This window comes from Terrapene carolina, unplaced genomic scaffold (genome assembly GCF_002925995.2).
Source record: "Terrapene carolina triunguis isolate 2854851 unplaced genomic scaffold, T_m_triunguis-2.0 Scaffold112, whole genome shotgun sequence".
Taxonomy (NCBI): domain Eukaryota; kingdom Metazoa; phylum Chordata; order Testudines; family Emydidae; genus Terrapene; species Terrapene triunguis.
Window position 1 is genome coordinate 22,948,095 of NW_020664463.1, and position 24,006 is coordinate 22,972,100.

General features: G+C 46.1%; 2 protein-coding genes across 2 annotated transcripts; both read left to right on the plus strand.

The window, feature by feature from the left end:
* The first annotated feature begins 637 nt into the window (after nucleotides 1-637).
* On the plus strand, nucleotides 638-13,830 carry LOC113406607 (C->U-editing enzyme APOBEC-1-like). The gene is made up of 5 exons (XM_026652229.1): nucleotides 638-698; nucleotides 821-890; nucleotides 972-1,372; nucleotides 3,913-4,034; nucleotides 13,777-13,830. The coding sequence occupies exons 1-5, from the start codon at nucleotides 638-640 to the stop codon at nucleotides 13,828-13,830; spliced, it is 708 nt and encodes a 235-aa protein (XP_026508014.1).
* Nucleotides 13,831-16,023: 2,193 nt separating this feature from the next.
* LOC112125262 (C->U-editing enzyme APOBEC-1-like) lies at nucleotides 16,024-21,034 on the plus strand. Its single transcript, XM_026652239.1, has 5 exons — nucleotides 16,024-16,045; nucleotides 18,131-18,161; nucleotides 18,622-19,022; nucleotides 20,201-20,322; nucleotides 20,867-21,034. Exons 1-5 carry the CDS (start codon nucleotides 16,024-16,026, stop codon nucleotides 21,032-21,034), a joined length of 744 nt encoding a protein of 247 aa, XP_026508024.1.
* The last annotated feature ends 2,972 nt before the right edge of the window (nucleotides 21,035-24,006 follow it).

The window sequence follows — 24,006 nt, forward strand, 5'->3', positions numbered from 1 at the left end:
ACCCTTTCTTGTGTCAGGATCCTGAACTCGACCATCTCATGGTCACTGCCTCCCAGGTTCCCATCCATTTTTGCTTCCTCTACTAATTCTTCCCTGTTTGTGAGCAGCAGGTCAAGAAGAGCTCTTCCAATTGTCTTCCACCTTTCCAGAGACTTTCAGCTCTGGTGGAGCTTTCAGCTGCTCCATTCTTCCACCAGGTTCTTTCTGTAATTTCTATTTACTCCTGATACCATGTGGTGTTCACTAATCCCTCGAGGCCTAAGGTGCTTCAAAGAGATCCTCTTTATTCAGTGACACAGTTCCTCAGCTGCGGCTACGTAACAGAGCATTTGCTTCTGCCGCTCCCACATCACCCCCTGAATTCCTGTCCGGAAAGTGAAACACAATTAAAGGTACAGTTCCCAGTACCACAGTGGGTGCTCTCCCCTCTGAACCAGCACTGACCCCAATGCCCCAGGTTGATGCTAGGGTGCTATGCTGCAGGAGTGGTGTGGGTGACTCAGTAGGGGGCGCTACAGAAGGATCATAATGGAAGGCTAAACCATATTATACTGGTCAGCCGCTAGGTGACACTGTGTGTGAAAATACCTTATTTAAATGAACCTCAGCCATCCCTGGCAGAGTGTTAAAGGATCCTATGATGATCACACCTGATGTGTATAAGCCAGCTCTGCAACCAGTCCATAGCTGGTACAGAAGTACATGACAAGGATCCCTCAGGTGTCTTTGTCTAATTCCAGATTGAGCTCATTAAATTCCAACTCTGCTAAAATTCCTTCCACACTTTCAACTCGATTTTGTACCTATTATTTCCTTCCAGAGAGTGATACCTGTATATGCAGCCTGGAGAATGTTTTGGGTTCCTCTGGGATGAAGAGCACTTGTGAATTGTCAGGGCTTTGCATATAATACACAGGATGAAAAGGGGGCAGTAAAAGGCATCTGTGCCCATCATGACATTTGTGTTTCAGGTGGAAGATACAACCAAATGATTTTAAGGTGAATTACATCCCAGGTATATGTCCAAGAGTGACGTACCTGCTCTACGAAATCAGGTGGGGCAGAAGTACCAAGTTCTGGAGGCACTGGTGTCGAAACACCCCAACCCAGCACGCCGAAATCGCCTGCCTGGAACATGACTTCAAGAAGTTAAAGTTCAGGCCATCAGTGCGCTGCTCCATCACCTGGTTCCTGTCCTGGAGCCCCTGTGGGAAATGCTGCCGGTGTATAGTGGAGTTTGTGAGGGCACACCCCAGTGTGACTCTGAAGATAAAAGCAGCGTGGCTCTTTAAGCATATGGATGAACGCAACCGACAAGGCCTCAGGAACTTGATGGAGAATGGAGTAGCCCTATACATCATGAATCTGCCAGGTATCCTAACCACGCTTTGGCTCTGTCTAGGCTAGGATCAAAGGCATGATGCTAGAATAGGTTAGCTGACAGGTGCTAACACATTTGAAAAGCCTAGTGCAGAAAAGACAAGCCTTTAACCTGTGCTAATCTGGTCCAGATGAGGTCTAGGAGGGAGCCAAGGCGTTAACTTGACCAGTTTTCCACGTGTTAAAGTGTACATTGCTGTGGCTATACTAGACTTTTAGAACATGTTACTGAGCACATATTAGCAGACACATTCCATCGTCACAACTTTTATGCCAGTCTAGACAAGTAGATTTGCCAGGTGTCCAGTTTTTAACCAGAACGCCCAGTCAAAAAAGGACCCTGCCAGCAGTGCCGACTGGGTCATTAAAAGTCTGGTTGGCGGCACAGCAGGGGCCTCGGGCTAAGACAGGCTCCCTACCTGACCTGATTCTGCGTGGTTCCTGGAAACAGATGCCGGGTCCTTGCAGACCCTAGGTGCATGGGTGGCCAGGGAGGCTCCTCGCCCTGCCCCCGCCCGAGTGCCGGCTCCACAGTTTCTATTGGCTGAGAACTGTGACCAATGGGAGCTGCGAGGGCAGTGCCTGCGGGTGCCAGGGCAGCGCGCAGAGCCTCCCTGGCTGCCCATGCGTATAGGGGCTGCAGGGGCATGGCAGCCGCTTCCTGGGAGCCGTGGTAAGCGCCACTGGGATTCCACACCCTGAACCCCCTCCCATACCCCAACCTCCTGCCCCAGCCCAGTGAAAGTGAGTGAGGGTGGGGGAGGGCGAGCGACAGAGGGAGTGGGGATAGAACGAGTGGGGTTGGGGCCTCGGAGAAGGCGCGGGGTGGGGGTGGGGCAGGGGTGTTCAGTTTTGTGCAATTAGAAAGTTGGCAACCCTATAGACAAGGCCTTTGCTATAGCTGGGGACTGGATGGCTCAGGAGTGTCAGAGAATGGCATATGCAGCCTTTAACTTATAGGGCACCATTTCCAATCCAATTCCAGGCCAGGGAGGCTGGCTGGGTGGAGGGAGTTGGGGAATGGAACATGGAGCCTTTAATCTATAGCGCAGCAGTTCGAGTTCTGTTCCTGGGCTGTAGTGACCAAAAGTTCAGGTCAGCAAGGAGCCAATCAGAACAGTTCTATGAACGGAGTTGAAAAACCAGCCAGTCAGCAGCAGCCACTTGTTAACAGGACTGAAAACTAACCAGTCACAGACACTGCTGAGTTCCTAGTGTTACCAGCAGTCGCCACTCTCTGTGGGTGGGTTGTGTGACATGAGTTGGTGGTTGGGCGTGGACAAGTCAAGCACCTAGTGTCACGCCCTTGTTGGCAATCTGAGTGAAGAGGCCTAAGCTTGGCAGGAGAGCAGAGAGTCTCTCCGCCCTTGCCCAGGATGCCAGATATAGCTGCATGGCACAGTGCCAGGCTGACAGCAGGCCCACACCTCTGCACCTCCCTGCTGTCTCCTCTGCTGCGTCAAGCTGCATCACAGCAGGGGGCAAACAAGTAAACTGACCAGGACCAGTGTGGTGGATACCTGGCCTGCCGCATTCCTGTGGGAGAGTGAGGTGTGCAGGCCTGGGGAGTGACAGCGTAAGCCCCCAAGCGACCCCCTCCCTGCAGCAGAAGGGCTCCTTGGCAAGCTGATAGCAGGGAGTGGGGAGGCGTTGGGAGGTGCATCAGCAAATCTCCCTTCTGCCTGCTTTCCTTTCCTCCCCCTAACCTAGCCACAAGAGCGGCACCGCTGCCTATCATCCCAGCTCCTTCTGTCCACTCTTCAGAGCAGTGGGGCAGCATGTGCACAGAGGAGCAACCTCTCTCTAAAGCCGGGCCCCTCCCATCTACATCCTCTTTGGCTCCAGCAAACAACCCCAAGCACATCCATCCTCTCCCCATTCCCTCCCCATCTCGTAAGCGGCAGAATGATGGAGGAGTAAGTGGAACAACCCAAACTGGGCCTTTCCCGGGAGGTAACTGCTATTCTGTCAGGCTGATGATGAATGAGGAGCTTGCACAGTTCTTTGCTGAAACTATCCTTTCCTTCAGACAGAGTGCAGAACCCTGATGCATTGATTCCACTCTTGTTGTATAGTGGTTGGGCCTTCCAGGAGACATGTGAGCTTAGAACAGTGTTTCTCAAACTTTTGTACTGGTGACCCCTTTCACATAGCAAGCCTCTGAGTGCGACCCCCCCTTGTGAATTAAAAACACTTGTTTATATATTTAACACCATTATAAATGCTCAAGGCAAAGCAGGGTTTGGGGTGGAAGCTGACAGCTCGTGACCCCCCACATAATAACCTCACGACCCCCTGAGGGGTCCCGACCTCCAGTTTGAGAACCCCTGGCTTAGAAGATATCACAGCTTACATGAACAATGTGACTAACTGATTACTAATTGACAACTTAGACCTTTTGGTCAACACTGAGTTCAGTGTAAAACTCAGATTCTGCCTCGATCTTTACTGATCTCTGACTGAGCAAGGAGGGGCTCATTGATCCCCTGGACGTGTCCCTCAGCAGGCGTGATGGGATATTTATTTCCTCAGATTACAGATACTGCTGGAGAACATTTGTTGCCCATCAAAATGGAGAGGAAGATGACTATTGCCCCTTGGTGCCCTCTCTGTGGATCATTTTCTATTGTCTAGAACTCCAGCGTGTCCTTTGGGTGAGTAAACATTTTGGAGAAAATGTTGGATCCAAGAACAATCCTAAATCATATGAGAGTTAAGTTCAAGTGACCCAGCTGTGGGCATCTCCACTGAGGCTATGGCTACACTACAGAGCTTAAAGCAATGCAGCTGCGCCTCTGTAGCACTGCTAGTGCAGATGCTCTAAGCCGATGGGAGAGAGCTCCCCTGTCAATTTAATCACTCCAGTCCCCGTGAGTGGCGGTAGCTATGTCAGCAGGAGAAGCTCTCCCGCTGACATAACGCTATCGACAGCAGCACTTAGATCAGTATAATGTCGTGGGGGGAGGGGGGGAAGGGCTATTCACACCCCTGGGCGACATAACTTATACTGACATAAGCTGTAGTGTGCACATAGCCTGATATTAGCAGCAGGACCAGGCAGGGCTCCAATCAGGACTGGGGCCTCCATTGTACAAGGTCAATTCCTAAACAGGAGAGGCAGGGCAGCCCAGTAGAACTGGAATGTCACACTCTGCTCTGAGTAGTGCAGGGGCAGCCCAGAGAATTAATTGCGTTCCCGCCTTGCTCTAGGGAGAGGGTAAGTTATTTCACCCCTTCTCATGGAGGAGCTTACTGCCCCATGTGCCCAACCTGCCACTCTATCCAGTCACCCTGCCTCTCACTCCTTGCCCACTGGTCTCTCTCCACCCACTTGCTGGCAGGAGGGAGTATCAGGAGCGAGCTCTCCCCCTCTGCCGTATAGCTGGAAACACAATCTGAGCAGGGGAGTACGGACTGTGACAATCTACACCAATTTACATCCGCTGTGGCACATGGTCTGTACATAACCAAAGAACCCAGAAAGTGCAGAGTTAAAGGAGATACTGGCATCCCCTGATCATGACATAGTCACAGCAAACTACACCCCATCCCTTAGGTTAAAGTCTCCCTCTATACCATTCCTTCTATTATTATTCTGTTCACTTATTTGCTCCCAGTCGCACTCCCAGTGTGCTAGGCACCACACAAAATGTAAGAAAACAGCGTTCTTGTCCCACAGACAAGCGAAAGAGACAAGACAAGACAACCGGTGAAAGGTAGGAGAAAGAAGTACAACAAGTGAGGGGGAGGGATAGCTCAGTGGTTTGAGCATTGGTGTGCTAAACGCAGGGTTGTGAGTTCAATCCTTGAAGGAGCCACTTCAGGATCTGGGGCAAAAATCAGTACTTGGTCCTGCTAGTGAAGGCAGGGGGCTGGACTCAATGACCTTTCAAGGTCCCTTCCAGTTCTAGGAGATAGGATATCTCCATTTATTTATATAAAAGAGGTCAGGGTGGTGACTGATCATGTCTAGGTAAAGCAATAGTTGAGAATGCAACTGGGGATAATGTTTTAGGGTTTCTGTTAAGTAATATAAGAACTCTACTGGCTTCAGTGGAACTAAGCCAGTTTACAGCAGTGTGTGTGTGTGTGTGATGCCTTCCTGCTTATTGCTCCCCGTTCGTGTTTGGTTCCTGCTCCCTGAGCTCAGTGTTCCAGTTCCTGTGTTTGTGTGTATGTGTGCACAGTGTTGGGTGTGCATAGTTATTCAGGGCCTGCTGCTACATACCTGCCATTTGGACCGTTGTTATGTTTTATTCGGACTGTTGCTGACTTAGCTGGTCCGTGGTTATTACATGCTTTGATTGACCAACTACCTGCGTGTCCTGCTTCGGTTTCTTGGTGTTTTGGGACTGCTGTTCCAGGGTGCATCAAAGTGTAACAAGGCATCAGGGTAGAGTTGGGTGTTCAGGAGCACTCTGAATGCCGAGGAGACAGTGGCATTGTGGAGCAGCTCAGGAAGGGCATTTCCGGCATGGGAGGCAGCCTGAAAGAAGGCACAGCATCTAGGATAGCATCATTGTTGTAGCATGTTCATATAATTCAAGCTGAATATATTTATGGGCAGTCTCAAATGGTTCAGAGGAGAAGTCCCCCAGCCTTATCTCCCAATGATTTATTATAGTCTGCACGGTCACTTAGGAATGCGGCACTAAGAAATGGCTGTCCTCTGCACGCATTTGAAATCACTACCTGACAAACCTTTGCTGTAGAATGGTGAAATCCAGTAGCTGACTTGTTACCTATTCATTTTTTCCTATTTATTATATCTTTGTCAAGAAATTTTTTACAGTCCATGTAAACATTCACTGCTTAACCCCCAAAAACTCAGGGGACCACTGTGGATAACTTAATAAATATTGGGTGAAATCCTGGTCCGATGGAAGTCAAGGGCCAAGTTCTCCCATTGACTTTGATGTGAGTTAGGATTTCACACATTGTAAATCTATTGCTGCTGTTGGTAACATAAATATTTGTTAGGTAGAAACACTGGGCAAAATCCTGAGGTCTTTATCAAGTCAATGGTAATTTTGCCTGACTAAGGACTGATCTGGCTCAGTTTTGTTATGAATGATCAAGGACAAACTCCAGTCGGGCTATTCACATGAACAAAGGTCACAGGATTCAGCTGCATATGTTTTACAGAGTGACGATGACAATGATGAAGATCAAAACTTTTGATTTGTGTTTCTGAAGTGTTCACAACAATACTGAAAATGTAGAGTTTATAGAAAGTTCATGGATTTCCCCACTTTATTGACTACATTTCATAAAAGGGACAAGACCTGGTAAGATCAGGCAGTTTAAATGTACATTTCAATGGATTAATTAAGTATATCATGTATATTGCACCGCTCTGCTATCCCACTGATATGTTGTAGAGGGTTGTCAGGGTTCCTTCCCCACTCTGAACTCTGGGGTACAGATGTGGGGACCCACATGAAAGACCCCCTAAGCTTATTTTTACCAGCTTAGGTTAAAAACTTTCCCAAGGCACAAATTCCACCTTGTCCTTGAACAGTATGCTGCCACCACCAAGTGATTTAGACAAAGAATCAGGGAAAGGACCACTTGGAGTCCCATTCCCCCAAATATTCCCCCAAGCCCTACACCCCCTTTCCTGGGGAAGGCTTGAGAATAATATCCTCACCAATTGGTACAGGTGAACACAGACCCAAACCCTTGGATCTTAAGAACAATGAAAAATCAATCAGGTTCTTAAAAGAAGAATTCATCTAAAAAAAGATAAAAGAATCACCTCTGTAAAATCAGGATGGAAGATAACTTTACAGGGTAACAAAAAGATTCAAAACACAGAGGATTTCCCCTCCAGGCAAAACTTTAAAGTTACAAAAACAGGGATAAACCTCCCTCTTAGCACAGGGAAAATTCACACGCTAAAACAAAAGATACTCTAACGCATTTCCTTGCTATTACTTAGTATTTCTGTAATATTAGATGTATCATTTCAGTGGGAGCTGGATTACTTGCTTGGTCTCTCCCTTTGTCTCCGGGGAGAACACACACAGAGCACAAAACAAAGCCTCCCCTCCCTCCCCCCCGATTTGAAAGTATCTTCTTTCCCCAATCGTCCTTCTGGTCAGGTGCCAACCAGGTTATCTGAGCTTCTTAACCCTTTACAGGTAAGGAGGGATTTTATGCTACCATTAGCTGTATATTTATGACAAGGGTGATACCCACAGAGAATATTTATTTTGTCTAGATGAAGAGATGCCTTTCTAATCACTGAATTGTGCATTTTTTGTCAATCGGATGCTCCTCCATGAGATTTTCTAATGGAGTTTCAAGAGAACACTATGGTTAAAATGTAACCACAGTAGCTTTTTAATTTCCTTTTAGACAAGAAGCACTATAAACAGCAATTTACCTGCATCAGGAGTCTGTTCAGATTTTTCCTCTTCTTTCTATGATTTTGTGTTCAGTATACTTTTGGCTGGCTGAATTCTGCTCTATTCCATATCATTACTTATGCGGTACTTACCACTGTAATATCTGTCATGAATATAATTCTTCAGAATTACCTGTGGGTGATATAAACATCAAGTATTATACAAGAGCCTTTTTCTAGCCCTTATAAGAATAACGTAACTGTGTCCCCTGCCCCAAGATTGTTCACAGGAAGTGCTCAGAGTTTGGCCTGTTCAGGACGAGGGTGGGGATATGTGCACTATGGAGGGTGGGAGGAAGTGGAGTTTGATACAGGTAACTGGTGAGTGGAGTTGTGACGTTCGCCTCTGGTGTTGTCTGGACTGGTGATCTGCTAGGTCACTCCAATCCTTGACTCTGGGAACCAGCCTTACCCTGCTCTGCTGTGAGAACCCCCACTCCTGGGTTGTTCATGCACAGCCTCTGGCATGTAAGCTGCTCCCAGCTACTTGCAAGTGAATGGTACTTGCCAATATCTCCGGTCCCAGACACAACCCTAGGAACCTCCATCTTGCAGTGTCCAGTTATGCCCGCTGGACACTGCAAGCTTATATAAGTTTGTCAATTTAACAAATAAATTGATATGTACCAGGCTTGTTATCCCAAGGGGAGCCTCTGACACGCTTCAAACCAAATGCACTGCTTCAGGTAGAATAAACAAACAGACGTATTAACTATAAAGATAGATTTTAAGTGATAACAAGTCAGATTTGGTCAAATGAAATAAAAGCAAAATGCATTCTAAGCTGATCTTAACACTTTCAATGCCCTTACAAACTTAGATGCTTCTCACCACAAGCTGGCTGGTTGCTCTTCAGCCAGGCTCTCCCCTTTGATCAGCGCTTCAGTCGCTTGGTGTGGTGTCTGTAGATGTAGGTGGAAGAGAGAGGAAGAGCATGGCAAATGTCTCTTCCTTTTATCATGTCCTTTCCTCCCTCTTGGCTTTGACCCCTCCTCCCCCTTCAGAGTCAGGTGAGCATTAATGAGTCTCTCCAAGCAAGGTTGAGCAATTCCCCTGGTGTGGCCTCATGCAGGTGAGTCATTGCATTGTAGATCCCTTGCTGGATAATGGCTGTTGATGGGTTGACACCCCGCCCGGGCTTTGGTTACTTTCCTTGCTGTTGCCTCTGGGAAGCTAATATCTGGCTGATTCCCCCAACTTACAGCATGTTTTAGTGACAACCATACTACACAACTTTCATAACTTCATATGCATTAATGATATACATGTAAGGATAGAGAAATGACTTTCAGCAGATCATAACCTTTCCCCTGATACCTTACAAGGCATGCTTTATAAGTAAGATCACGATTATATGAAAATGAGGAATATGGGGGTTACAGCACACTCCCCCAACGTATAGAATGTCACACCTCCCCCCTTAGTTTACTGCAAGAGTAAGTAGCATTATCATAAGGTTTAATATCCGTGTCAAAATCCCCAAAACTTAACATTAATACCAAAATTTTTATCACAGATGTGCATTTACAATATCTTTATGATATCACACCCTCTGTTCAGATAGTATAGTTTGAGGTTAGTTTGTTCTTTACCCATGGTATCCTTTGACTCTCTCCCATGTAATCAGTCACTGGCTTTTCTTTCCCTCCAGTGTTCCCTTCTGTGTGGGCTCTTAATTTAATCATGTTTCTGGCAAGATAAGGGTCCAGGGGGATCCTGCACATTGGCTGGCCCTTTGGGGAGTGGTCTCCCAACCCCAGGACTGTACATATGTAGAAAATCCAGCTCCCCTTTTGGGGTTACCCTGTGTTTCCCCCTCCCAGCACTCAGTCCTTCCCTGCCCCTTGGAGGGCTGTGATCTGTGCTCTCTAGGCCAGGTGTGTTTATCCTTTGATCAGATGCACCTTTTCCCAGCAGCTTTCCCATAACTGCTCTCTGTGTCTCATCAGCCTGGGGGAAAACACCCCCCTCTCTGTCAGTTGGGTCATTTGCAGATCATAACCTTTCCCCTGATACTTTACAAAGCATGCTTTATATGTAAGATCACGATTATATGAAAATGAGGAATATGGGGGTTACAGCACACTCCCCCAAGGTATAGAATGTCACAGGAGTGGAGATAGGATATTAAATGACTTAACTGCTTATTCCTTTGCTCTTTGGGGTCTATGCTGGTGGGATGTGCAGACTAGGAACATTAACTGAGTTAACCAAGCTTTGCATGTGGAGACAAACAGCACCTCCTGCATTAACCTGTCTGCTGTGTAAATCTGCTCTTAGTCTCTTTTCCTTTAAGAGCCAGATCCTGCAACTCAGTCAGCATGGGCAGACCCCTATGCCTGCAGGGAGCCCCTTGTGCCCTCTCTTGACAGGCTGAAAGGGGTGTTTTGCAATTGTGTTAGCTCATTTATGTTAGCTTAGCATGATTGACAAGCCCCGTTCAACTGCAGGCTAACCCATCTGAAGCTGTATTCATAGATTCATAGATTCATAGACTCTAGGACTGGAAGGGACCTCGAGAGGTCATCGAGTCCAGTCCCCTGCCCACATGGCAGGACCAAATACTGTCTAGACAGTAATTGACTCTGGTGTAGCCTGGGGAAATATAGCTTCAAGTGTGTTAGTCTACAGCTTACTGAGGCTTTCCAGTCATATTAAGGTAACTCCACCAAGCTAGCATAACTGAGAAACGCACCCTTATTGTCCCTCACGACAGGGCCATTGACTTCAGTGGCGCTCTGAGCATTTGGCTAAGTTTACCTGGACACATCCAGTTGCACAATCATGCCCTAAGGATACAAGACTCAAAACTTACCTGCCCTAATAATTGATTGTTTCACACATTCTGGGCAAATCACAGTGAGTTTCTTGATGCTCTGTTGTTCTTATTCTGTTTGCCCTCAGTAAGTGTAAGGGAGGGTGTAAAGTGAATAGGAGAGCAGACTGAAGCTCAGGAGACAAGGGTTTGGTTCCTGACACAGCCAGACTGCGTGGGTCACCTTGGACAAGTTTCCTAATCCTTAGTGTGATGCAGCTCCCCATCTGTAAAATGGGGCTAGTGCTTTCCTAACTGACAAGGGTGTTCCAAGGATAAAATCCCATTAATGATTATGAAGCTTTTGTGGTTAGATGTTGATAGATGTTTGTCTACGTGTGTGTGTGTTCCCTTTCAGTGCTGCCCCAGCCTTGCACAGACTGCTGGCACAGCAGACCTCGAGCAAACCGCCCAATGACCACAAGATCCGTTAAGGGACAAAGGCACCCAGCCAGGTTTATTGTCGATGCAGCAAGATACTAGTATCCCACAGACTCTACTGGACCACTAATACATGTATGCCTGTAACAATGGACCAGCTCAGTGAACGGCGGGACTTTCCGTTCTTCCCTAGGCCAGACAAAGATACTCCCTCTGAGATACATCTTTATACCCTGATACAAACATGTTACGTACTGCCTCTGGCATAGTTAGTTTCTGCCCCCGGCGTGGCTAGTTATCACCCATCACCTTGTACATGTTGGTTTGATAGTTATAAATATAATTCTTGTGCCATTTGTTTTTAACTGTAAGATTGTCCTGTATATCATGTACATTTTTTAAAAAGGTATAAAATTGACTTTTGTTGCAACAAAATCAAAATAATTTAAAAATAGTCATGTGACACACACAACATACAACACAGGACAACATACATGACATACAGGACAAACTTACAATTAAAAACAAATGGCACAAGAATTATATTTATAACTATACAAAATAAAGTAAACAAAAATAAATAATAAAAAAGGGTTAAACATTTAAATAAACAAGTTATTACCTTTTTATTTACAACTTTTATTAAAAATGGATAAAAATTTAAATTATTATTATTTTGCTAGAATCCCAGCATGTTCATACCTTATTATACTCTGTGTGGATTTGCAGGGAGGGGTTAAGGGGGTTCCCTAGCTCATGGTTTTCTGTCATGTTAGATCGTGATTTCTACAGAGGACAGCTCGCTTACTTACCAGATTAGTAGTTGGGGGTCACCAGTCTCGTTAGATGTTGATAGATGTTTGGTTGCATGTGTGTGTTCCCTCTGTGTGCCGCCCCAGGTGGCACAGCAGACCTTGAGCGAACTGCCCAATGACCACAAGGGATGAAGGCACCTAGCCCAGTGAATGGCGGGACTTTCCGTTTCTTCCTAGGCCAGACAAAAATACTCCCTCTGAAATACGTCTTTATACCCTGATACAAACCAGTTAGTACTGCCTCTGACATAGTTACTGCCCCCTGGTGTGGCTAGTTATTACCCATCACCTTGTACATGTTGATCTGATCAAAACATCTCTATTACGTACTGTCATCCTGACCTTATCTTTTGGGAGGGGTCAGTGTGTTCCTGTTATCTTTGGGGAATGTTTTTGTACCATCCTTGATATCAGGATGTTCTGGTACCACTTGATATCAGGATGTATTTTTGTGAGCACTCTGTGCCTAGCACTTCTTAGGAATATTTATTTCTGCAATATCAGCCCTGTTCTTCCCAGTTTCTGTGAGCAGGTCCTGCCTCATACCAGGCCTCTGATACAAGGGCTTATGTCTCAGGCTCTCTTCCTACTACAGCTCTCAGATGCAATCGGGATGGGAGAGGGCATATATGCACCTAGACAGATAGAAACAAAACATATAAACAAGGAGAATAAAAGTAAGTTTGAGGGGACTCTGTAATTGATTTGTTTAATTTCTGATCAAAGAATAGGCAAATGCAGGACCTTCCATTTCAGTCCCAGCTACCGCCATGTTTATTTAGCTTGTATGATAGACTCAGGATGGATCTTGAATATAGGATGTCAGATCTCAAAAACCCAGATTGCTAATTCTATGCGAATGTGAATTCCATGAAGAGAAATGCCATATCAGTTGTCTAAACTGATCAGTTAATCTAACATACCATTTTGGTTCAATAGTCTCACCTTGCTTTTCGACTAGCTGAGACTTGCTAATGCCTGGTATTAAATAATGTATTAGATCAATCGCTTCAGAATATATAATATGAAAGTCATTGAACAGCTTTAAAAAAGAGTTCAAACACACACACACACACATACATACACGTTATATGTTATGTGTGTATGTATAGATATATGTATATATAGAGAAAGATATTTTCTGTATTTTCTGGGGAAAAGATTTGGGACACACACACACACACATTTATGCCTTCCCTAGACAACTCTAAAGACTAAGTAAGAACTTCAGGCCTTGGCCCCAAGTGTCCTGCTAACAAGCAAGTGTGAATAATAAATGACCATATCTCAATTCTCCTCCTCCACAAACAATCTATTCTCCTCCATGGAGTGTAAATTGGGACCATGAGGTTTTGCCTTCAGTGGGGCTACTCACATGCTTAATGTTAAGCACGTGCTTAAGTGTTTTGCAGGGTCAGGGGCCTAAGAAAATGGAAAATTAACACAGGTGCCAAGATTTCCCAAAACAGGCGCCTAAAGTGAGGTTCTGAGATCCTTATTTAGGACTTGAAGGGGTCTCAGTTTAGGCACCTGTTTTTGAAAATCTTAGTCACCTCATGTCATTCTCAGTGCAGTACGAGTCCACCTGGGTGCATATGAGTTGTTAAGTAAGAAATTCAGAACACATCTGTTGAAAATATGTCTCAGATAAAAGTGCAAAATATGGTTCCGTATCCTGCTTTCCTTGGAGACAGCTGGGAGTTTTGCCTGCCTTGAAATCACCCCTGCTTCTGTTTCCACAGCTGAGTTATAATGCACTGTAAGCCCTATGATTGCAGGTGACCACTGATCTCCCTTACAATCTCACAGGGATGTGAGGGACACTTCCTGCTGGAAGGAGTTAAGAATGATTTCCTGTGAAAGACACTTAATTTTAAACCTCTGATTGATGCTAAAGATAAAACAATTGGCTTTTGGCCTTTCATTTTTAACACCCAGCTTTCTCTTTTCCCACCAGGGTCTCCCTTCACTGTTAGCAAGACATGCACACCCCTGAGTATCAGCAGCACACCTTCAATCTCATCCTGTGAGACAACTAGTGCCAAATGCTTTTATAAGAGTACCTTGCAGCAGCCAATGACTGGCAGCCCTTACATTAGAATCCTGACTTGCCAGCCCCACACCCACATCTACTGACCTACTAGCCTAAAGCACCAGCCAATCATCGCCAGACAACAGGGCTGCAAAAGGAGCCACTCAGAAACAGCCAGCAAGAAGTTCTGAAGAAGCAGCCAATCGATATTTAACAGGACCTTGGGTCTCCATACGCAACACACCAGGGTGGGGGGATGGAGTCTCCTCACCAGCCCTGTATGCTCTTTGAGTAGGGGGCAGGAGCTGGAGCAGATCCCTTTGTATCTGCAGTTGGAGATGTCTCTGTGCCTTCCACTTCGGTGATCAGGACAATCCAACAGTATTTATGTTTGCAGTGTTGTTGCAGCCATGTTGGTCCCAGGATATGATTGAGACAAGGTGGACAAGGTAATCTCTTTTATTGGACCAATTCATGTTGGTAGAAGGGACAAGCTTTCAGGCTACACAGAGCTCTGTGAGCTGAAGAAGAGCTCTGTGTAGCTCAAAAGCTTGTCTCTCTCACCAACAAAAGTTGGGTTCAATAAGAGAGATTACGTCACCCACCTTGTCTCAATCATATTTACTGCACCTTGAGACACTACCATTATCAAGTCAAAGCAATTAACTGTTTGCATCAGGAATTCACAAGCAGATCATTTTTATATGGATTTGTATTTCAGAGAGAATTTTTCCTGCTATTTTATTACTGGAGTTTATTTTTCTCTCACTGGATTTCTTGGTTTTATTTTCTGTATTATTTCTGACCATTAAGAAAGAACAGAATGAAACACAAAATGTTCCTTCAGAGGAAGCGCTGCTGTTAGTGGTTATATTTTACCGAAGTTTTAATGTGTCGTTTGCTTCCATCCCAATGTAATCCCAAGAGGCACCACATCAAACAGTGTAAGAACTGTAAAGACCTCAGTGCTACTGCAGTCTCATGCTTTCCCAGGAGGAGGCACAGAAGGGAATGGTGCAGGAATAGAGGCGGTGGGCAGCTCCTAGCTCCCTGCTCCCAGCCTCTCTCAACAGGAAGGGAAGGTACAGGAGTGCTGGCTGTTGTGGGAGCTTCCAGATATTCCACTCCCAGCCTCTTGCCGTTGGCAATGGGGAAAGACTGCTGACTGGGAGTCGATGGGAGCACCAACCTGCGTGATTCCCAGCCATTCTGGGCAGGGGGCACTGTCTGGCACTGCCACTGTGTAACATGGAAAAATCACTTGTTCTCCTGGGGCTGCAAACACCAATAGCAGGAAGTACAAAGCTTTGGCTGAAAAATGAGTGGGGGGTTTCCAGTGGCTATTCCTCTCTCCCCTCCGCTGCCCCAGTGATTTATGGTTGTGGCATTCCTGGGGCTGTGTGGGAGAGGGAGCCACACCAAGGTCTCCAAGCTGCAGACCGAGGTCGATAATGTATCATCGTATGTAGACCAAATGACCCTGGAAACCAGCAAAGCCCCAGGCAGGAGGGGAGGGCAGATGCAGCACCCAGAGCTGGGGAGCTCTGGAATGTCTGGGGCCAGCGAATGACTGATGTAGAACGGGTGGGAGAGACTCCCCTCCTCGCCAAATAAATCACTTCTCTCCTCTCTCAGGGAGTAAAGCCTCCCTACCACTTTGCTGGAGGAGTTCTCCCCAGTGCACAGGCCATAAAGGCCGGATGGCAGGTGCCCTTTGTGTGGCCACAGCAACCTCTGTGTTCAGGAGGGAAGGGGGGTGCTTGTGAATGGATCTGGTCCCAAGCTGCCTTCACTGGAAAGGGGGCATAGAAAGAGAACAGGCTGGCAAATACCTTTGTGCCTGTATAAAGAAAGTCTTCTGTGTCCCTACCCTGTCCTTCATCACTTGCGAAAACTCCCCTTCCTCCAGGACAGCCAAAGAGGTTAGAAATGGGGAAGATGTCTCAGGTCACTCATCCATTCCCTTTCCCCACTCCCTCCCGTGCTCCTCCCACTAGCCCCCAGCCCCTCCGCTGCTAGGGCAAAATTGTTCCCTGCAGTCTAATCTCCAGGGCGCTGAGTGGTTACCATCCCTTCGCTCTGAGCAATGCCAGCTCTCATGAACAGGAACTGAAAGAGATAAAGTGTCTCAGTTAAGAGAGAAAAAGACCATCCCACAGACCAGGAGGCTAGAAGAAAGGAAAAGGAAGCCATGACTTCTTCCACAGAGACCGGTATGTGTGTAGGCGAAAGAGAGAATGTGTGTGTGTGTCTGTCTATGTGTACCCGAGTTGTGTGATTATTTGAGGTGAATGATTGTGTATATGTGTGCATGTTTGCATGTGTTCATGAGCACTTGTGATCATGCAGGGATGTGTAGGAGTGGATGTTTGGATGTGGGGTTCTTTGTATAATGCATATGTTTTTATCGGTGTGTATTTGTATCTCTGTATATGTGTTTCTGGGTGCAGGGGCATGTGTGTCTATGCTTGCATGCCTAGGTATAAAATGTGTGGTAAGATTTGTCCCTAAAGGATGCAAATTATTGAAAATACAAGTCTCAAGGGGAGGGTGGCTGACTCAGGGGAACTGAGATTGGAATAGTGCTGAGATCATCTCTGGGGTAAGAAATGCAAGCAAGCCCCAGGTAGTAGCAGGGGGTGGCAGGGTTACCAGCTGATCCAAGAGAGTCAAGGAATGGGATAGGAGGCCTGTCTGCAGCACTGGGCCTGAGCCAGCACCAGGTGAGGGAGACTGGATGGCCCGGGGTTTGGGGGCTGGGATACGGAGCCTTTCATTCCTAGGGCATTGCTTCTGATGCAGCCCCAGGCTGGTTATAACCATGTCATGGCAGCTAGTGTTGAATGAAAAGTATTTATTTTTGTATTCCTGTAAGAGAGTGAACATAGTTCTCTGTCTGTGAATTAGCCGGTCCAGCTCCTAGCAGTCATGTACCCACATCATTGGGAGCACTGCTATTAAGTGTCCCTCTTGCAAGTAGGGTAGCGAAAACTGACTTTGCTCTGGGACAAAAGGGGTTAAAATCTGACACACCAAGAACGTTCTTAAACTCCCTTTGAACTTTTTCTAATCCCCTTGCAAAGGCGCCAAGATGTTTCCTCCCAGGCCTGGGAACCAAGGTCACTAGGTCTATATTTTCATTCTTTCTGTTATCGCCTTCAAGGTTCCTACGAACCAAACTAGTTGCACAAGAGCAGGATGGCAGCTCCATTCCGAGAGCTCAGGAATGCATGAGAGGTTCTGGAGAAAGGGACTCAAAGAAAAATCACAGACAGGAGAGACTGAGAGCACGGGGAGGAGGAGCCGTGTCAGTAACATGGGGCAATTTGGCAGGATCTAACATCACAAAGAACAAACATTTCCCTAATGTCTTCCAGGCTGAGCCCTTCCAAAACGTTTCACGAGCTGATGCAAAGGGCCTGATTCTCCTCTTACACCACTCTAAGTGAGGAGGGACTCCACTGAAATAAACGGAGTTGCACTGATGTACAAATGGTGTTAGAGGAGAACCTCTGGGGTGGAGCATGGCCACTGTTTAGCAGAGCACAGCAACACCACACAGCTGACTGCGAGTGAAGAAAAATCTAGTAGCCAGCTGAAACTACAGGGAGAATTGTTGGGAGGCAAAGTACAGTAACACAAATGAGAATTTACCCAGGACACCAGGGTTAACACTGCTACTCCTACAAAGAGTGTCAAGGGATTCTAACCACCCCATCCTTGGTCTTATATCTCATCTAGAGACATCCCCAGCACCACACCAGGGTTACAGGGTAGTGGTGTCTCAGAGGAGAGAGCATTCCCTACTGAACCAGCCACCCCACTCCCTGCAGCACAGCGCCCCCTAGTGCTATGCTAGGGTCAGTGCTGACTCAGAGAGAAGAGCACCCCGTACTGAGCCACGTACCTCACTGCTGATTCTGAGAGAAGAGTACCCCTACAAAGTCACTGCTTCCTGATATATTAAAGCTGTCTGTGGTAGTCTCCCATCCAATTTCCAACCCAGTTAAACTCCTTATCAGGTGTAAGGAGCATATAGCCCCAGGGGGCACTGTGCATAGCACCCCTCAGGTAAGGATGACAGTACATGGCAGAAAGCTGGTGCAATTAGGAAGGAGCAGGGTCACATTTCTCTGGACTTCCACTGTAAGGAATAGGTGGGTGTGAATGGTCACTGATTTCCTAAGATGCTGTCCTGGATCCCTGGGGTGAGAACTGGGATCCCAAAAATCGCCTCCACCCCCAACCCACCCTGTATTTGTACCAGCTCATAGGTGACTCTCCGTTCTCTCTTCCAGTAGGTCATCCATCCAGAAGTGCTAGCCACAGGTAAGAATGACAGCTCTAGTCTGGTACGTGACTGGTGCCACAGAGAATTTCAGAGGGAATGGGGGGGTGGGGTGGATTTTCTTCCCCTTAAACTTCTGCTATCTCAAAAGCATCTTGCTATTTTCCTTTCCTTTCTCCTCTCTCTGTCCTTTTCATAACGATCTAGGTCCTGGTGCAGTACACTGCAGCCATGGTGCCTTGCTTTATTGTAGACAGAATTATTGCCTTCCTTTACAATCAAGCTGCAGCTCAGACTGAACCCCTGATCCAGAAGTCCCAGGTATCATATATCCCATTATTAGAGACAGTACCTGGGGACACACAGTCATACAGGCAGCTTGTCTGACAGCAAAGAGGCGGTACTAAGACCATACAAACTGTCCCTCTCCCATCCTCACCCTCTGTCTCTTTTGCTACATGGGAGTCATTAAAGATACCAGTGATGGAATGTGGGTTTCAGGTGGAAGATACAGCCAAAGGAATTTAGGGCGATCTTTGATCCCAGCGCATTTCCCAAGGTGACCTACCTACTCTATGAAATTAAGTGGGGCAGCAGCACGAAGTTCTGGAGGAAGTGGTGCCCGAACACCCCCACCCAGCATGCCGAAATCAACTGCCTGGAAAATGACTTCAAGGCGATACACCACAGGGCTTCAGTGCGCTGCTCCATCATCTGGTTCCTGTCTTGGAGCCCCTGTGGGCTGTGTTGCAGACTGATCATTCACTTCCTACGGGCTCATCCCAAAGTGTCCCTGCAAATCTACATAGGGCGGCTCTTCAGGCACAGAGATGAACGGAACCGGCAAGGCCTCAGGGACCTGGTGAGCAGTGGAGTGAACGTTTACATCATGAGCCTGCCAGGTAACACTTCCCAAGGTTACAGGTACCTCAGTTCTGGACACTGGGGAATGGGACATGAAGCTTTTCACTTCTAGGCCATTGGTGCCAGTTAGGTCCCAGGCTAGTAGTGCATGAAAGTCATTCTGGTTTGATGGCCATGTGAAATGAGCTGGTGAGGGTCAATCCACAATCCGACACTGCCATATTGGCCAAACATTGATTCATTTCTAGGGAAATGCGGTGGGGGTGGAGGTCAATGGGTTGGTTCAAGTATTTGCACATGCTATTCCCTGCAGAGAGAGTGGAGTTTTAACAACTTATCTTACCCCCTGCTTTTTCTTTGTCTCCCCCCATCTCCCCCTGCTGGTTCTGCCTGTTCCCTTCCCAGAGGGTGGGCAAGCTCTTGGAGAGAACTATCCCCCCCATAAGGCTACCTAGAGTCAGATAGATCCCCAGCCATCACAGGTACAAGAGCCACCCTCATGAGGCACACTCTTAGGGTACAGCGCTGTAGGCTACATCACTTATGTCTCAAACCAACCCCATTAGGAGCTCGGTGTCAGCTCCACACTGTCCAAGTTTCAGAAAGTCTTTGGTATATAGTATCAGAGGGGTAGCCGTGTTAGTCTGATGAAGTGGGCATTCACCCACGAAAGCTTATGCTCCAATACAGGACCCTCTGTTGCTTTTGGTATATAGGCGTCCCTTCCACTTTTGAGCATGTGGGCATGTCTTTATGTTGTTGTTCTTAGTGCCATTTTCTCCTCCCTGGGTCACTGTGTCCTGAGCAATAATGAGGACATCCCCTTCAGCTTGAGATTGGAGCTTCAAGCAGGGCAGGCATCTCCAGGTGCCAGTGTAATGCCAACAAACCACTGTCATCGGCAGGCAGGATTGAATCTGGAGCCTCTGGAGCTTAGTGCACGAGCCTCTACCGCATAAGCTAAAATCCAACTGGTTGTTAGCTAAGGCTGTGGAGCAGACTCATTTAACTCTCTCTCTAAGTGGTCTTGGTGCCACTAGATGGGACAGAACACCACACCCAGGAGCTGTGTGGGTTACGCCAGCAGTTCAAGTGTCACCTCTATCAAGGCTTCTCCTCCCTTGCCTTGATCAAACTAAGGGCAGGTGATGATTGGTGTATCAGTCCCTTTGTTGTGTCCTTCACCGTGTGACTAGTAATCTTGTTATTTACTCAGCTTACGACTACTGTTGGAGAACATTTGTCGACCACCAAGTCAGAGAAGATGATATTTACTGGCCCTGCTACTTCACTCCATGGATGATATTCTATATGCTTGAATTCCAGTGTATCCTGCAGGTTGGTAGGTGCTTAATGCTGGGGTGGGGAGAGGATTGATCCAGAGTCACATGTAGGTAAAAGGAGATGGTCCTGTGGTTGAAGCATAGAACTGGTAGTCAAGAGACCAGAGCTCTCTTCCTGGCTCTTCACAGAGGGAATCAAATTCAGCCATGGAGTAAATGGGCAGAACTCCATTGAAGTGCGGTTGCACCAGATTAGACCAGGAGGGTGGAATTTAGCCTAAGGAGGACTATGTCCCATCACTAGGAGATTTCATGTCTCTCCATCGACATCTCCTCTGGCTCTGATGACCCGTTTTCATGGCTCAGCTCTAATACATGGAGAGTGCCATCTGGGTTCATAGGGCCATTGAGTATTTTATGGATTTCCTTTCAAATTTCTTCTCAGTAACACTGTTGAAAAGTGGCCAGTGATTGCAGCTCAAGGGAAAGGTTCTTTATTGTTGCTGCTTCCCTTGAAAAGCCCAAGTGACCCTATCATGATGCCATTGGACAGTTAGCTTCCAAAGTTCTTTTAATATCATTTTCTCTGTTTGTACCAGGGTCTACCTCCTTGTTTACAGATTTGGCTGAAGAATTACACTGGCTCACCTGTTTTCCAAATCGTTTTACAAGAAGCTCATAGAAAAATACTCTGGCAAAGTCTCCACACAGCAAACAGTCACCAGCAGCGACTGATTTTCAGGCCTAGGCCATCAGCTGAGCACTAGTACCCATCAATGTATTTTCCTGGACCACCAGTCAGTCACAAGCAGTGACCTGTGTTCAAGCCTAGACACAAGTCAATCAACAGCATACACCAACATACTATCCTGGAGCACCAACCATTGTTCAAGCCTGAACCATCAACCACGCAAAGGGTTGGCCCAGTCTTGTACCTTGGTGTGTAGCTATGATTGGATGCTTGTATACAGGTAGGGTTTTTGTTTTTGTTTTGGAATATCTACAGTACAAGTGAAGATTGTGATTGTAGCAAAGGTAGGCGTGCCTGTGTTATCTCTATACTGATGAGAACAGGTAACAATAGTAGTGTAGATGTAGTGACATGGCCTTCAGAGCAGGTTAGCAACCAGAGTATATACACAGGCTCCCTGGAGGATTTGTACTCTGGTTGCTAGCCCTTGCTGAAGCCCATGCCATGACATCTACACTACTATTGTTACCTGTACTCCACTAGATTAAAGCTAACATGGATATGCTTTACCATGGTACAATCACACCTTCATTTGCAGTGTAGACATTCCAAAAAGTAACTACCTGTCTACAAGCATCCAGTTACAGCTACACACCCAGATACAAAACTTGGCCATCAACCAATCAACAGAATGACCAGCATCATCATTATACTGACCTGGACCATGGTCCAGTCTCATGAATAGATGACCCTAATGTCTCCAATTCAATTAACTGAAATGAGCTAGATTCTGTTTTCATCTACATTGGTGTAAATCCTGAGTAACTACACTGAATTCAGTGGAGTTACTCTAGATTTGTACCAATGCAAATGAGATCACGGGCGGAAGAAGAGGTGTGTATTTCCTAAGGAGCAATCCTTGTACTAGGTACATTTAGGGAAGAGTGCTTTAGTAAATTACATTACTACAGATACAGCTCAGGTATGCCTAGTGCCTTATCAATGATCCATAATTAGCAATAATTTCAAACTGGAGATGCAAAGAGGAGATTTTAAAGTGAGTGCACTTGTGAATTGGAGTAACAGCCTCAGTTTTATACCCTGCAGAATTGCAAGTGGCTTTGGATGACATCTAAATATTAGTCTTTTAGACTATAATGAGTTCTTAGCCCCCATCTACATTAGACATTCAGCCATGCCAGGGAACTGGCTACATGCTCAGTTGACCCCTGAACCAGTCACAATCATTGCTCCAATTTGTAGGGAAGGCCAGAACTTTCATAACCAGGTTACAACTCAGACACAGTTAACTTCCCCTTTCTAAGTAGGACCCAGAAGCCCAATCCTGCATACACAAACTTGAATAACTGTTGAAGCCAATAGGATGGTCCATCTGAGTATATTTATTCACATGGCAAGTGGTTGGAAAACTGGGCCAGATGTTAAGGGGCAACCAGGTTAGGGGTAATGGTGTTGCAAACAGAGTCCCCAGGAGTGTTGTAGTTGTAATGTAGGCAGGGCCTTATTAGACCAGATCTTCACTTGCCAGAGATCAAGGAGGTGAAGAGCATATGACTAATGGTGATGAGAATGACACATTCCGAAAACATATTTCTCAGAGCTTTGAATATGTGTTTTCATTGTTTAGCTGTAATTTGGTTCATGTTGCTTCAATATGATCCCTAATGATATTCCATAATTGTGATAAATGAAGGGGTGGGGGAAGCTCTCTTTTATGGACCCAGCCAGCCAGTTAGCTGTAAAATCCCTCTTGGTAGCTGTTCTCTACTTGCTTTACCTGGAAAGTGTTAAAAAAAGTCTGACTGAATGCATAGGTAAAAGAAAGTGAGTGGCCAACTGGCCAAAAGAGCCAATGGGAAGGCTAGAACTTTTTAAAATTGAAAGACTCCCCTTTGGTCAGTCTGCTCCCAGAGAGCAGGGGCAGGGCTGAAACTATGCTGTAAAAAGCTTTAAGCCAGGTATGAAAAATCATCAGATCATACCTAGAAACTACTTATTGAAAACCCCAGATATGTAAGTAGATCAGGAAATGTCTAGGAAGATGCGATTAGGTTTATTTCTTTATGGCTTGTGGACTCCTCTGTACTAATCCCCAAATGCTTTTGTTTTGCTTGTAACCATTAAGCTGGACCTCAAGAAAACCATTCTTGATGCTTAATTATTATATTTGCTCTTTTAAAATATAGCAATAGCCTAAGTTTCAGATGTATTTTCTTTTTTTGTTTGTTTTTAATAAAATTTACCTTTTTTAAGAACAGGATTGGGTTTGTGTGTCCTAAGAGGTTTGTGCAGATGTTGTTTAATTAGCTGGTGGCAACAGCTGATTTCATTTGTTTTCTTTCTCAGCTCTTACCCGGGGGCGGGGTGAAAGGGCTTCAGGGTACCCCACAGGGAGGAATTCCCAAGTGCACCTTCCTGGGTTCAAAGGGTTTTTTTGCATTTGGGTGGTGGCAGTATCTACCCATCCAAGGTCAGAAAAAAGCTGTAACCTTGGGAGTTTAATACAAGCCTGGAGTGGCCAGTATTAATTTTTAGAATCCTTGCGGGCCCCCACCTTCTGCACTCGAAGTGCCAGAGTGGGGAATCAGCCTTGACAACAATGACCAGGAGTAATATGTGTTTGGCTCTTGAAAAGATGTGAATGGTGTGAAAAAACATAGGGGAATAGAAATGTTTAGGTTAGCGATCAGGAAATTTTTTGCAGGAGTGCAATCAATGAAATTGCAGAATAGAGTCCTGAATGAAAGTGGTTGAAAACTCATAACCTGAGTTAAATCTGCAATAGACAAATCTCTGGCAAATAGACAATGGGAGACAATCATATGGGCTTCCAGGGCATGAACAAGATGTGACCCTATAGCTCTTTCCATATCTTAGTTCAATAGCTTTAGAATTTGTCTGGCTTTGCCAGTTTCAATTTGGTATCCATTGCACATTTCAGAGCTGGATTGACAGACTTAGTGTGTTACCCCCAAAAATGCACAATGTGTGTTCTCTTAGTAATGTAGTTTTTAACAGAGGTGTCCT